At 28.0% G+C, this 13,922-nt stretch overlaps 1 protein-coding gene across 7 annotated transcripts; it reads left to right on the top strand.

The window, feature by feature from the left end:
• Positions 1-8,653: 8,653 nt before the first annotated feature.
• LOC112295913 (uncharacterized) lies at positions 8,654-12,088 on the top strand. Of its 7 annotated transcripts, none has more exons than XR_016498705.1 (4): positions 8,654-8,982; positions 9,586-9,699; positions 9,796-9,949; positions 10,268-10,887. XR_016498705.1 is itself a non-coding variant. In XM_090244828.1 (2 exons), the coding sequence occupies exons 1-2, from the start codon at positions 9,597-9,599 to the stop codon at positions 9,855-9,857; spliced, it is 165 nt and encodes a 54-aa protein (XP_090100954.1). In that variant the 5' UTR covers positions 8,990-9,596; the 3' UTR covers positions 9,858-10,887. The 7 variants fall into 7 exon arrangements, 1 of the variants encoding a protein (XP_090100954.1); XR_016498704.1 differs by lacking the exons at positions 8,654-8,982; positions 10,268-10,887 and adding exons at positions 11,063-11,190; positions 11,302-12,088 and having other exon boundaries at positions 8,990-9,699; XR_016498701.1 differs by lacking the exons at positions 8,654-8,982; positions 10,268-10,887 and adding an exon at positions 11,302-12,088 and having other exon boundaries at positions 8,990-9,699; positions 9,834-9,949.
• The last annotated feature ends 1,834 nt before the right edge of the window (positions 12,089-13,922 follow it).

The raw sequence follows: 13,922 nt of genomic DNA, 5'->3' as shown, positions 1-13,922 counted from the left end.
ATATTTATTTTACTTAAATCTACTAGCTCTAAATGTTTTGAAAAAATTTGAATTGAATTAGTAATTGCTTTAAAGCTCATCATCTCTTTGCATACATAGTAATTTTATATACAATAATACTAGATTGATATTCTTATAGCTCTTTACAATATTTATAAAAGACCATAAATTAACCCTGTATAATTCTATACACAAAATAATTCTTGCAAAATTCTTGTAATTTATAATGAATTGAATACATACACAAGGATTGCATGCATGAATGAAGTCCACTTTTACTTCTTTAAATTGTGTAAAATACTAAGTTTAAACTATAGACAAAAATTGTATTATTTCTAAGGTCTCAAATCAAACTTTTTTATTGTAAAAATTAAAATAAGATGTTTCTACAAACTATAGTAAGGTTTCTAAATCTAAGACTATAGATAAGATTATGCAATTTTGTGCTTGCAAGAATTTTGTCAATTTACAAAGTCATAAATTTGCATGGTTTGTCAATGCTTCTAAAACAACTATAGAAATTAGAAAAGAAATTTTATTATATAGTGATATTGTACATGTATTGTTTTTCATTCTTTATTATTGGTATAAATATTGCTCTTTTATAACTTTTTTTCTTCATATATTAAGATAAGTTTTTATTTTTTATTTATTTTTTTATATATGTTTATATTTATCCATAAAAATATCTATATATCCATCAATAAATCCATGCATTTATTTAGATTTTATTGCTCTTTACTATGACTTGGTTTAATATGTTATTGATAAAGAAAAGTAAGAATCTTCCTCAGTAATATGTATATAGACAAATAAGTGTTCACATAAATAAATAAGTTCAACTCAAAAGATTTTTTTTATAATTCAATTATAATAACATAAACATAATAGTTTATGTATTTGACCAATTTATGTATTATTACAGAAGATGATCTTTTGTGATTGAAAAACATTATATTAGCATATCGAAGTCACCCCAAATTACACATCAAATTACATGTAATGATTTTTGGAAAACTGAAAATTTCATCAAAATTGTGTAAACAAAATAAAAAACTGCCACATGAGCTAAATCACAGTAGCCAACAACAAAAATATAGCGAAGTTTCAGATAAGTAGATTCAATCCAAGGACGTAGCACTGAAGAGTTGAGACAGAAACATTGTATAATTCTAAAAGATTCAACAGATCTGCTACGGCAAGCTCCATTTCCATCGAAATCCTCAACCTCTGCATACATTAAATCCTTCACACAAAGGAGCAGAGGAGCAGACAGCACCTGTGAAGCTTCAGCAAGCTGAGGGGTGAGCTCGTTAAACAAAGCAAGACGTCCAGAACCTTAATAGAGCAAAGAAAAACTGCTTCGAGTGCTGGCGATACATGGGATGTACCAACGGTATCAGAAGAGATTGTGCTCACAATCATGTACACCCAGAAAGCTCTCGACAAACAATTCCCTCAGGGTCCAAATATACCACAATAGCTAAGCAAGCCTCAGTGTGGTTCAATACCAGTGTAAACCTCCAACTGCACAAATTTTACTTGAAAAAACACTTCCAGTAATTCTAGTGATCGCTACTCGTTGCAGCGCCTATAAACACAACCCTCAACAGATACTCTCAAAATCTACAAAGAGACATAACTAATGCTCGAGAATGCTATACACAGCAACAATACTGTCCTCGAAAGTTTCAGCCACTAGTAGTTCATACTAAGTAGCATTACTAACTGTTTTTTCAGATAAAACGGCTGCAGCTAGGGTGAACAATATAAAGGCGTACTTGTAGATATGCCATCATATAAGTCACTATTGTAATTTGCATCCATAAATTCTTAAAGTTGTTTTTTCTCCCATAGGATACCACAAGCCAAATGAAGGATTGTAATAGATATAATCAACAATTCATAGAGCTACTTGTTGATGGAGGTCTTGAGGTCTATACATATACCAACTTGGAAGAGAAGTTGGAAAGACAATATATGTACAAGTCTTTGTCACATAGTAAAGTTTTTTTTACTATAGCTTAATAATTTTTTTTATTAGCAAGTGGAGTTCTAGTATCTTTCCAAAGACAAAAAAATCAAAGAAAAGGGTGTAGGAGGACAAAATTCTAAGGTATTCTATAATAATAATGGCTAAACATATAAAGAATACTTGAGTTTACAAATAGAATATTTTATTTTTGATCTAGCATAGTGATGTAATAATAATATATGAATGTCTTCTTCTAAACTATTATTTAAAAGTGCTGTAATTACATCTATAAAATATAGTAGCCAATTATGATAAGCAGCAAGTGTAATAATTATTTTGATAGACTTCCATCTTTCTACAGAGACAAAGGTTTCTTAAAAATTTATGCCATGCTTATGTTCAAAGCTTTAAGCAATAATACGGGATTTTTTTTTTTTTTTTTTTTTTTTTTGCTTTTTTTTTTTCATGCACCATCTATTCCTTGCTTGATTTTAAATATCCACGTGGCTAAAATTACAAACACACTTATTAGAAGCTCTACTGAATCTCATGTATTATTCTTAGAAAAAAAAAAAAATCAAAATTCATAGCAATAATCTATTTAGAATCTTTTTTGGCATGGTTATAGCTGATTGCTTCTCTACCTTCTTCCAAAATGTCAAGAGAGAATTTTAGAAGGTTTAATTTGATAAAATCTTCATGAGTTTTTGATGTTGTTTTATTTCTAGATGATTATCATAGTATATTTTTAATCGCTTTTATAGCATTTGTTAATAAAGGTTTGATGCAAGTTGTGATGTAAGAAAAATGTCTTACAATAAATTTTAACAAGTAGCAAATAGGCAAGTGTAATTTACATTGTAGGTAAAGATGGTGATAATTCTATCAATTTTGGTAGGATGGAAAATAAATTACTTGCTTTTGAACTAGATAATTCAAAGTTAGGAATTAGACTTAGATTGATGATGATTGGACTTAAATTTTTTTAGTGAAGATTTAACTAATACTGGTACTACGTATTAAGGTTCCAATAGAGTTGACATTATAATTTACTGTAAAAATCTTACATCTTTAAACATGATGATTTTGTTGAAGATGGGATCATAACACCCATAGTCTTTGATGTTATTATTAAAGCTAAGTTATAAGCATGAATAGTAATATAGAGCTAATTTATTTTGTCTAAGCTTAGAGTGATGAATATAAATAGAAGATTCAAATATTTGAAGTCAAAAAAAGTTGGATTTGATTTTTGTAAAGATCTTTTGGAGTTTTATATGGTAACTTCTTTAATGATTTTAAATTGATAATGTAGTATGAAATACATAAGACTTTTATCTATAACTCACTTAATACATCTTTATTTGCAAAAAGACATTAGTAAATATCAAATAAAGGATAAATTTTTCTTTCAACAATGCCATTATAATAGGAAGTATAAGGTCAAATGATTTATCTTTTGATACCATTTTAAGCACAATAAATATTAAAAATATAAGAACTAAAATTTCTTTAATTATATGATTTATAATTAGTGATTTTATGTTTGGAAAGCTAATATATCTTTTTATGAAAAAAATCTAAACTTATCAAAGCATTGATCTTTGTTTGATAGAAAATATATCTAAGTCTTTTTTAATAATCATTTATAAATTATCAAATATTACTCTTCCTAATGATTTTTCTTTAAAAGATTTAGCAACATCTATATAAACTAATTCGAGAATCTCTATGGATTTTGAGGTTCTAACTTTGGAATCATTTTGGCAACTATGTTTCTTTTGAAACAACTCTCACAAGATAAGTTGATATTTGAAATATTTGGATGTTCTTTTATTGTACCAAATTCTATCATTCTTTTAAGTCCTTATAAATAATAATGGCCTAACTTCTTATACCAGAAATTCAATAGTAAACCATAGTTGGTCATATTGTTCAAAATCTATGAAGCAGAACTTAAATGGACTTTAGAGTAGTTAGAAATTGTCTTTTTATACAACTTGCATTTTTATTTTATTTTATTTTATTTTTCTTTCTCTCTCTTGAAGCAACTACTATAATTTTTTTATGATTCTTTTTTGATAATATAATTATTAGCTAAGAATTTAAAAATACAATTTTTATTAGTTAAAAGACCAATATAGAGCAAATTATTTTTAATACTAGGAAAATAGGAACATAATAGATGGTTTATATTTCATTGATTGAAAAGAAAATCGCTATAATAAAAATATATTTTATATTGTAGCCTTGACCTCCAATTGAGATAATTTGAATTTCACTAGAAAAAAACAATGAAAATACTAAAAAATTACTTGTGATATAAATAGAAGCTTTTAATTTAAATATTAAGGAGTTGGAGATTTTTTTGTGTCAAAATTATTGACTTCAAAAATATAAGCATTAATCACATATCATGTCAAGCCTTCATTATCTCTAAGATTCTCATCCCTACTATTATGATTGAAATTTTAACTATCTTTTATGTTTTGATTGTTATCAACATCATGAACTTGGCCAATTGTCAATCATTTTTGGTGCTCACAATTATCTTCTTAGAGTTTGATCTCCATCTCTTTTATTCAGCTCATAAGAGCCTTCAATTTATTTTCTATCAACTTTTGGCTTACAACATATATAAGATGCTTTATTGAAGTGTTGTTAGATGCAATTATACCAATTATTTTCAAGTTGATAAAATAAATCATTTCCATATTGTTAATGTAAGTGACCTCTTTGTGCATTATTATAATAACTACCACTGAAGTTAATACTATATATTTTTTTCTAATATAGAATCCATTCAAGTAGACTCTCTAATTACCAAAGTAAAAATCTCCTAAATTGTAATTTTCAATCTTGGCTTCTTAATTTGATGGTTCTTCATTAGAAGATAGCCTTAAACCTAATTGATGAGTTATCAAAGCATTGATCTCCTTGTTTCTAGTTCAAGTAAGCTTCTTTGACATCTTTTTGAGATTCCAGCTTGAGACCATAGAAGAACAAAAGTAAGAGCACTTACAAAATGCTAAGAGTCTTACAATTATAACTTTGATATTATACTATAGGCTGAAGGAAAAATGAAAAATTCAATTTAATAATAAAATTTCTTGATAAAAGTATATACAAGCAATATCCTGTTATTTAAGGAATTGAAGTAACAATGGTAACTAAATCTAAGTTGATACCTTTATATTGTAAGTTTTGAACAAACTCAAGGCTAGATTAAAAGAATGTGGACAATTTCTTCATGAAATCAGAATGTAGCAAGGCCATGATGCAAGCCTTGAAGCTCCTAATGAAGACAACAATAGAGATGACCATGCCAACAACAACGACAATAAGGATGGAAGAACTTTGTTCTCCCATCAATTATATAATATATTAGTTGTAATAACGTATATATCTAAATATATATATGAATATATGACTATATATATATATATATATAAATAAATAATTTATTTGTTTTTAAGTAATTATGCTTTGATAAATATATATTTTAAGGATTTTTTATGTTTTAAATTAATATGTATGATTCTTTGGTTTTAAAAACTTTTATGCACCAAATTGATGTGATACAAAAATATTCGAAAAAAATAAAAAATAATGTAGTCATAATATATATGTTACAATTTAAAATAAAATTTTATATCTATTTTAAGAAACTTTAAATTAATATATGACATCAAATATATATATATATATATATATATATATATATTTTATAAAAAAATTAAATTAATTTAATGCATGTGATTAGAGACTATATATATATATATATATATACATGCATATACCCATACACAAAATAATGCTTTTGATTTATCTTATTAAAATTTAAAGAATTATTTAACCAAAAATACATTTTCTTTTATTAATTATTTATAAATATATACGTAGAAAATTGTGTAAATACATAAAAGAATAATAAATTATTACTAACCATTTTGAATTCATGTAAACTTAAGAAATAAATGGTATGTATACATTTGTATAAAAGTCTTAAAAATAGTATAAAAGAAAATAATAACATGTAAGTAATCTATGTATTAAATAATGAATATTTTGAAATTCAAAGAACAATGGCCTTATATATTCTAAAAAACATAAGTAAAATTCTTATATATTTAAATAACTAATTTTTTAAAAATTTATTTTTAATTATTTGTAAGATTTTTAAAGAATTGAGTTAGAATGTAGGCATAAAGATTAGTATCTAGATGTGACACAAGAGTGGAACTGTAATCATAATTATTTATCAACTAATATAAGATTATTTTACTGAATTTAGTAAAATATGATTTAAATATTTTTTTATTATGGATTAGATATATCATTTTAAAAATACCTTTAAAACATTAGTCATCTCTGTAAATTGTTTCTAATTAATTTTTAAACTCATTTTGCTCATTATTTTCTTTACCTCATCCTTATTAAAAGCTCAACACTGTACATGGTATGAGTAGATCATCTTTTGAATCTAGATTTTTGGATGAAATTTTGATTTTATAAAAAAATTATTTCTACAAACAGCACTACTGTACTATTTGATTTTGTAAATTTGGAAGACTATAAAAATATTTCATTGAAATGAGATGTCAAACACTTGTGCATTATTATTTTAATTAATACAGTTGAGTAAAACAATACTTTGTTCTTATTTTATCTATTTATTTAGAAATATAACAATTATTTTATAAAAAAATAAAAAATAAAAATTGAGATAGTAATAAATAAAGTTAAGAGATAATGATCTATATATATATATATATATTTATATATATAGATATATGCACTGTTGATTAACTTATTACAAGTTAATATAATTTATTTTTTTATTCATATTTTAACAAGTTAAGCTAATTTTTTTTGTTAAATTTTATTTCTATATAAGAAATTAAAATTTAATTTAAAAAATTCAATGTAATTTTTTTTAAGTATATTCTATCGATCTATTTATGATTATTTAAAAAATAACATGAGTTTTAGTACTAAAATTCTACAGAGGATTTTGTCATTTTTGGTTAATTTTAAAATTATTTTCCTATAATATCTTTTCATGTATGTTTAAAATTTTAATTTATTTTTCTAATTTATAAAGAATAAATTTTAGTATTTAAAGTTCTAGGATAAATTATAAGTTATATATATATATATATATATATATATATATACACACACACACACACACACACCAATAAAATTATAGTATATGTATTTAAATTAAAAAATAAATTTACAGATTTTACGTATTTAAAAATATTTTAAATGAATTCTTTGGACATATTTTATACATTAGTAAATTTTTTATTTGTAAATGCTGGTTATTAATATAAAGGAAAAATAATTTTAAAAAATCTATTTATGTTTTAAATAATTTATATTTGAATTGGATTAATTTATTTTTACAAAATACGCACAGATATTTAATAGTTTCATGCTTTTAAGTTTTTATTTTTTTATTTTTAAAGATACACCTTAAAGAGTAATATTTTTATTTTAATATATGTTATGTTAATATATTTTAACTATGCTAATTCTATCCAATACAATAAAACTACTTGGTTTATGAGAAAGTAACTTGTTCTTGATAATGTGTATAGATAACACTCACAATTAGTAATATTCTTAAATTGTCAATCATAAAATTTAGAGTATTTTGTTTATTTTTGTATTTAGTTATTAAAGAAAATTTGAAAGGATACCATATGAGTTTTAAAAAAATATTTAAAAATCAACGATGGCCTCAATTAATGATAAACTGTACACTTTAAATCTATTTTATTAATAATTTTATTAGTTTTTAGATAATATTTATGTGCATACTTCAAAATATAAGTAGTTTTTTTTTTTTTTTTTTTTAAAAAAAAATGAATACATATTACACTTGAATTATATTTTACTATCTACTATTGTAAAGTCTTTTATAAATATTTTATTATTATTATTTTTAAATATTTTATAAAATAAAATTTAATCAATTTGAGTAATCTGCATTGTCCTAAATTAAACTTTTTAAACTTTTATAAATACTAAATCTTACAAAATTTCTAATTTATTTAGTAAAAATTATTTATTGTATTTTGAAAATTTTAAATCTTTAATATATCAATTTATATAACTGAACAAACATCTTATCTAAATAAGGAATTTCTAAAAATTTAAAGAATCTTAACAACTCCTTCCAATAGTTTAGTAACTTCCAACATAATCAAATTTAAAGCAAGTCTAATGCATTTGTGATAATTTAAAATTATCATCAAACTTTATCAAGTATTGTCAACAAAATAGCTCCCATTAGGAAAATATGAATGTCAAATAAGGGATTATTCTTTATGTCTAAGAATTAAATTAATTTAATAGTAAGAAAATCATAATTTTTATATGATCTCATTTACTTGTATTTATATATAAAATCATTGAAAATTAGATAATTGTTCTTTCAATTTAATTTTTCTTGTATTATTATTTTTATTATTAATTTTATCTTCTTTATTAAATCTGTCTTTTTTAAATATTTTTTCGAATAGAAATATTTAAACATTTGTTGATATTTCTTTAATAGACAACATCAACAAATGACATACTGTAGGTATAAATTTTTTTTTTTTTTTTTTTTTTTTTTTTGTAATATGGAAAATTTATGTAACAAAAAATTTTAAAAAATGAAAAATGTTGCCAATTAGTTTCAAACATCACACCATTGCACTATTATAAAGTGCTACTAAATATTTTTCAAGTTTATTATGTTGGTCTTATAAAATAAAGTTGTTGAATCTTTTTAGCAAGCAAAACAAAATGGATAACCCTAAAGACTTCTATATCATTTAACTTATTTTCAATTTCTTTTTGTAGTTTTATATGAACTTAGCAAGGGAATTGGAGCAAGTGCAAGCCATAATCACCAAGTCACATCGAATCGGGGATAGTGTGGGATTTGTTTCCTGGTCCAGACAGTTCCGATTCCTAACCGTGTATTTGGCTGTCAGAATAACAGAAGTAGGGTGAGAAAATAGCAAAGGCCTATTATTTATTTCAATGAAAAATAATTATTAACTATATTTTAACACTATCTAGAAAAATTTATGATTTTTGTAATATCCTAAATCTCTTACAATCTACTACACACTTTATCCTTGGCAATAGTCTTGTTATTAAGTTGCTGTAACTTTTTTCATATTTCGTTAACAATGCCACCAAATGTTTGTTACTTCTTCGTATCATACAAATTGCATGACGGTGGGATAGTTTTCCATGATTTTCTTCTCAGCGAAGTGTTTCCAAGTTGATCTGACGTCGAGTGGTCCTGCAATCCCACGAGTCTTTGTGGGTTTTAAGGGTTCAGATTTGAAGCTTAACCACACATTTTCAGTGAATCCAATGCCAGTAAATCACTTGTCAATAATCAGTAGGAAAAGCAGGCTCGAATCCACTTTTTGTTACCGTCTGAGTGATGCAGATTATGTGATTGCATTGGAGAGCCAGTATACTGATTGCGGTAGCTTACCGGTGGAGCAGTTGTTGCACAATCTACACAGTGAAATAATCCATGGGGAGGAGGCAGTAGTGATGGTGTTCAAGCGCATTTGTATTTGTGGGTTTTGCAGAATTGTCATCAATGGAGAAAGCTGGAGGGTGGACATGCGACAGAATGGTTTGCTTCGTGCTTGAATCCGTTGCAGCAACGCATGAAGTTGTCGAAAACTCTCGAGACTCTGCAGGTTTGCATAGTTCGAATTGGGCTTTGCAAAATGAAGAAGAAATTCGGCAGACGCATCTTGTTCTTTGATATCTTGTGCTTTGTGGTGTTCTTTCAGAATTCATTCCTCTTGATACTGCTGCATCTTTGGGTCAGGCGGCCTGTTGGTTGAAGGCGTAGAGGTTGCAGTCTAGGTTCGTATTCCTCGTTTGCTGTGCTTGCTGGCGCAAGGAAAGATGGAATCTCAAGCATGTGACGATTCACTAATTCAGGTTAGTATACCAAAATTGTCTGTATTCTTGATATCAAGTGCACACTACAACTGGAATGTGGAGTTTTGTAAATACGAACCTTCTAAGATTTACAAGTAATTTTTTTTTATAATAATCGGAGAATGAGGTTAACGTGATTACGCATGGAAATGTAGAAGGAAACGTTTAGATTTAGTGATAGTAACATTTTGCGAATTTTGCGACAAAAAGTTTGTGATTTAATTTATCAACTTCATGTAGCGAACCACTGAGGTAGAGAAGAAATGTGTTCTCCGCTGTTCAAGTTATGCGCTTTTCATTCTGGGATTGTGTGCATAGATCTGCAATGAAAGTTTCAAAACGGGAACAATTGAGTGGATATAAGCGAGAAGAAGAATTTCTCCTGGTTTCGGGCTGGGTTTTCTTATTTCTGTGTTGCTCCTGCATCTCCTTCCAACTACTGATATGGATTGAGTGGCAATCGGACGCCTAGAGCATCCGGATAAGTGACCAGATTTGCAACAAATGTCCGACACCGCTCAAGGGGTCTCTGGTGAAATCTTGAGTTTGCTGTCGCTTTCAAGGTGTGCTTGAAATTTATTTATGTTCCTGAGCCAACTTTTGCAGTTCCAGAACCAATTCTAGTTGCTCTTTCCTGCTGGAGCCCATCAAGTCCCCCGTAAATATAATGTTGATGCATTTGAAACATGCATGCCTAATATTCAGAAGCAGTCAGGATAAGTTGAAGAGGTATACGTCATACCTCTGAAGTATACACATGCTTCTTTCTTGACTGTAACTGTTCTCTGTTCTATACCTTGAGTCAAGTCACCTTCTCGTATGCCTTGCATCAGGTAATTTGGGGAGGTTGACTGTTGTACGTGATTGTACAGGACGTCTTTTTTTTATATGTAAATATAAAATCAAAAATTAAGAATCCCTGATAACATTTTATTTTAGTTCACCAGCTTCAACACTCTATGTTGCCCTGTTCCGAGGTTTGGGTTAACTTTGCGGGTATGCCTCGTAGTGATTTCGTAGGGAAAATTCAAGTCAATCACAGCTCCTTGTTCACACAAGCAAGATGATCGTGAAACATTTACCAACCTTTTTATATATCATTTAAAAATGAAGTGTTGACAGGTGAACGCAGCGTTTAAAATCTCGCAGCGAAGGTTTCGATGATTCCCGAATTGCTTTTACAACTCTTTGTGTATTAATATTGCACGAAAAGAAGTTTCTGTTGTTCAACTTGGAAAACAGTAAGTTGCAGCGCTTGACAAGGTTTTTCCTCGTCGTGGGTCTCGATTACCGACAAAAAAACTCTAGTCCAGAGAGTGAGGTTCTGACAATGACATCTGGAGATGTTGCAGGAAGATACTGCGGAGACCGCTCAGCTGATGGTCCAGCTAGAGTTATAATGAGTTGTGGCACTGATTGTGACTATGGACGATATCGAGATGTTGGCGAAGGTAAAAATTTAACGATGCGTCTTCATCAGTCACGGGTTCAAGTAATGAGATCACTCTATCCAAAACGAGACGAAGACGCACAAAAATAGATAACATTGTAATAGAGGACACTATTTCCAAGATCAGAAGGAAGTTGTTGAAAAGGAAAGGTTGGAAGAGTTTGAGGCACTGATTGTCATGGCAGTCACTGTTACTGCTGCATCTGCCAAGGCAGGGGCCGCTAGTCCAACTACAGATGAGAAAGAAGAGAACGACATGAAGTGACTTTGTTGGTCACAACGACAGGAAAGCCCCGAGAACAATGGTGAAAAACCGAAATTATTTGAAATGAGGGCAATTGATAGAACTGACAATTTTCTGTTGTCCTGGTAGATGGACCCTCGAATACACTGGGCACAAGTGTATTGAGATGGCGAGGGCAGCGCTGGTGGGTGAGCAAGTAGCTAGACCAACAGCGAAGCTTCAGCTTATGACATTGTGTTGTAGTGGGGATTATCTGACGTGAAGAAGTTACCTGCATTTACAGAATTGTAGTATACAGTCCTGTCTACAGGTACGGGAAGTCCATCCACAGCAAACACTCACACACACCACACCCTAACAATAATTTTAATTACAATTTCAGATCAGCTGTAAGCTGGGTGTCGGTTCGTTGGACAGTACGAAAGCAACTTTCGGACCTTCAGAATTGCCTCCACCTTGAATGCCATCACAATCGATCTTGGGAACAGAATTGGAATGCATCAACACCATATTTTTTACATAATCTTGGTATTAATCTCGGATTTTAACTTACAAGATGGTTTGTTCGACATGAATGACAGTGCTATTATAACAAATATTTAAAATTATTAATAATCAACAAAGTTTGGATGTCTAAAAGCTCTATTTCCAAATCAAAAAAACAACCAATTTCCAACTTGTTTAGATGGCATAGACACCATCTCTCTTTCAAACCACTTTCTACTAAATTTGCTTTGATATGGATGTGCACATAAATCTAGTAGTCATATTTGTACTACTGATAGTGCCTCTATTTGCAATTCAATTTGAGTGCATTCAAATCCACTTGATACAAATCTCTTTTGACACCATCTCTTCACCACACTTCCACATTATTTGATCTCTTTAGTGTTGATATCTTATTTACAATTTTTTGTTCTCCTACCTTGTTTATTTATTTTTTGTCAAAAGATGATTTTGCAACACAATCAACAACTTTGTCACTGAGTTCAAAGATACAACCTTATTTCTATATTCATAAGGCATTACTTGGATAAAAAGCTAGAATTAAAAATACTTGGACAAATGCTACAAATCTTTTGAAGTATTATGATTATCTTTGGAGCCATGTATTCATCAAATGGTATAACAACTTCATTAACTAAATGGCACAAACAAACAATAATAATGAATATTCTACTAATATTACTGAAGAAATTGAAACAAAGTATACACCTTGTTATTTACACCAATTGTTTTAGTTGGAAGTTCAAAGAAATAGTTTTATAAGACAAAACAATCTGTAAAGATCCATGTTTAAATATGCGAAAGGATTTTGCAAGAGTAGAATGTGGCAACTATGAATATGACATATTCCAAATAAAAATAAACATTTAGAGTCTATATTTGTATGTTTATAGAGAATTTTGAGAATAATTTTTTTTTGCACTAATTACAATTATGCTCAAGAGGATTATTTGTTAGTTTATTTAATGGCAAATAACAACAAAAACATCAATTGGAGCTTGATTGTCAACAAACATCTCTATGTAGAATTTGGCATCTCTTTAGCAATCCAAACACAATTAATTATATTGACCCATTTTTTATTGCATACATCAATTATTATCTTATACAATATCAAAAAACCAATGCATTGCTATAACTAGGATAATTGGTTGAAGTTTGTGAAGAATTGCAATAAACTTACAACCAGTATAAGCAAGGCATAGAGATTGTGGTTCAACCAAAAGCAAATAAATAAAAAATTATATAAGTTGTTGTTGTCCACAACAAACCACTATACAAAATTCAATTCACAATGACTTATCTTTAGTAAGATGTGATTAAGCAATAAATAATTATGCTTGCTAATGCAACACATTAGCTCATGATTTTTTTTGAATACAACAAAAAATATGTCACTTAGCTATTTGAGGCAAACAAGGTCTTAGAATATTGCTAACAAGATAGAGTAGATTGAATTGCAAAAATTTTCCCCTTAAGGATTAGGATTGAGAAGCAACAATGCACCATATACAAGTACCTATGTATCATTGATCAACTACAAGAATTATTAAAAGGTATCTTAATTATATTAAAAATAGTCCAAATAATAATTATTATCCATAGAATTAGCTTCTACATTACCTAAAAACGAGTTGTAGCATTAGAAATATTCTACAATGAAACCATGTATTACAACAAAAAATTCATAATATCAAATATCTAATTACAATGCAAACTTTGTGAGATCCAAGAAAAAAGAGAGATTACTACTAAAGACTTAAAATAAAACA

This window comes from Physcomitrium patens, chromosome 19 (genome assembly GCF_059467195.1).
Source record: "Physcomitrium patens ecotype Gransden chromosome 19, ASM5946719v1, whole genome shotgun sequence".
Taxonomy (NCBI): domain Eukaryota; kingdom Viridiplantae; phylum Streptophyta; class Bryopsida; order Funariales; family Funariaceae; genus Physcomitrium; species Physcomitrium patens.
Note: the sequence above shows the minus strand (reverse complement) of the source record. Positions and strands in the feature narration are given on the sequence as shown.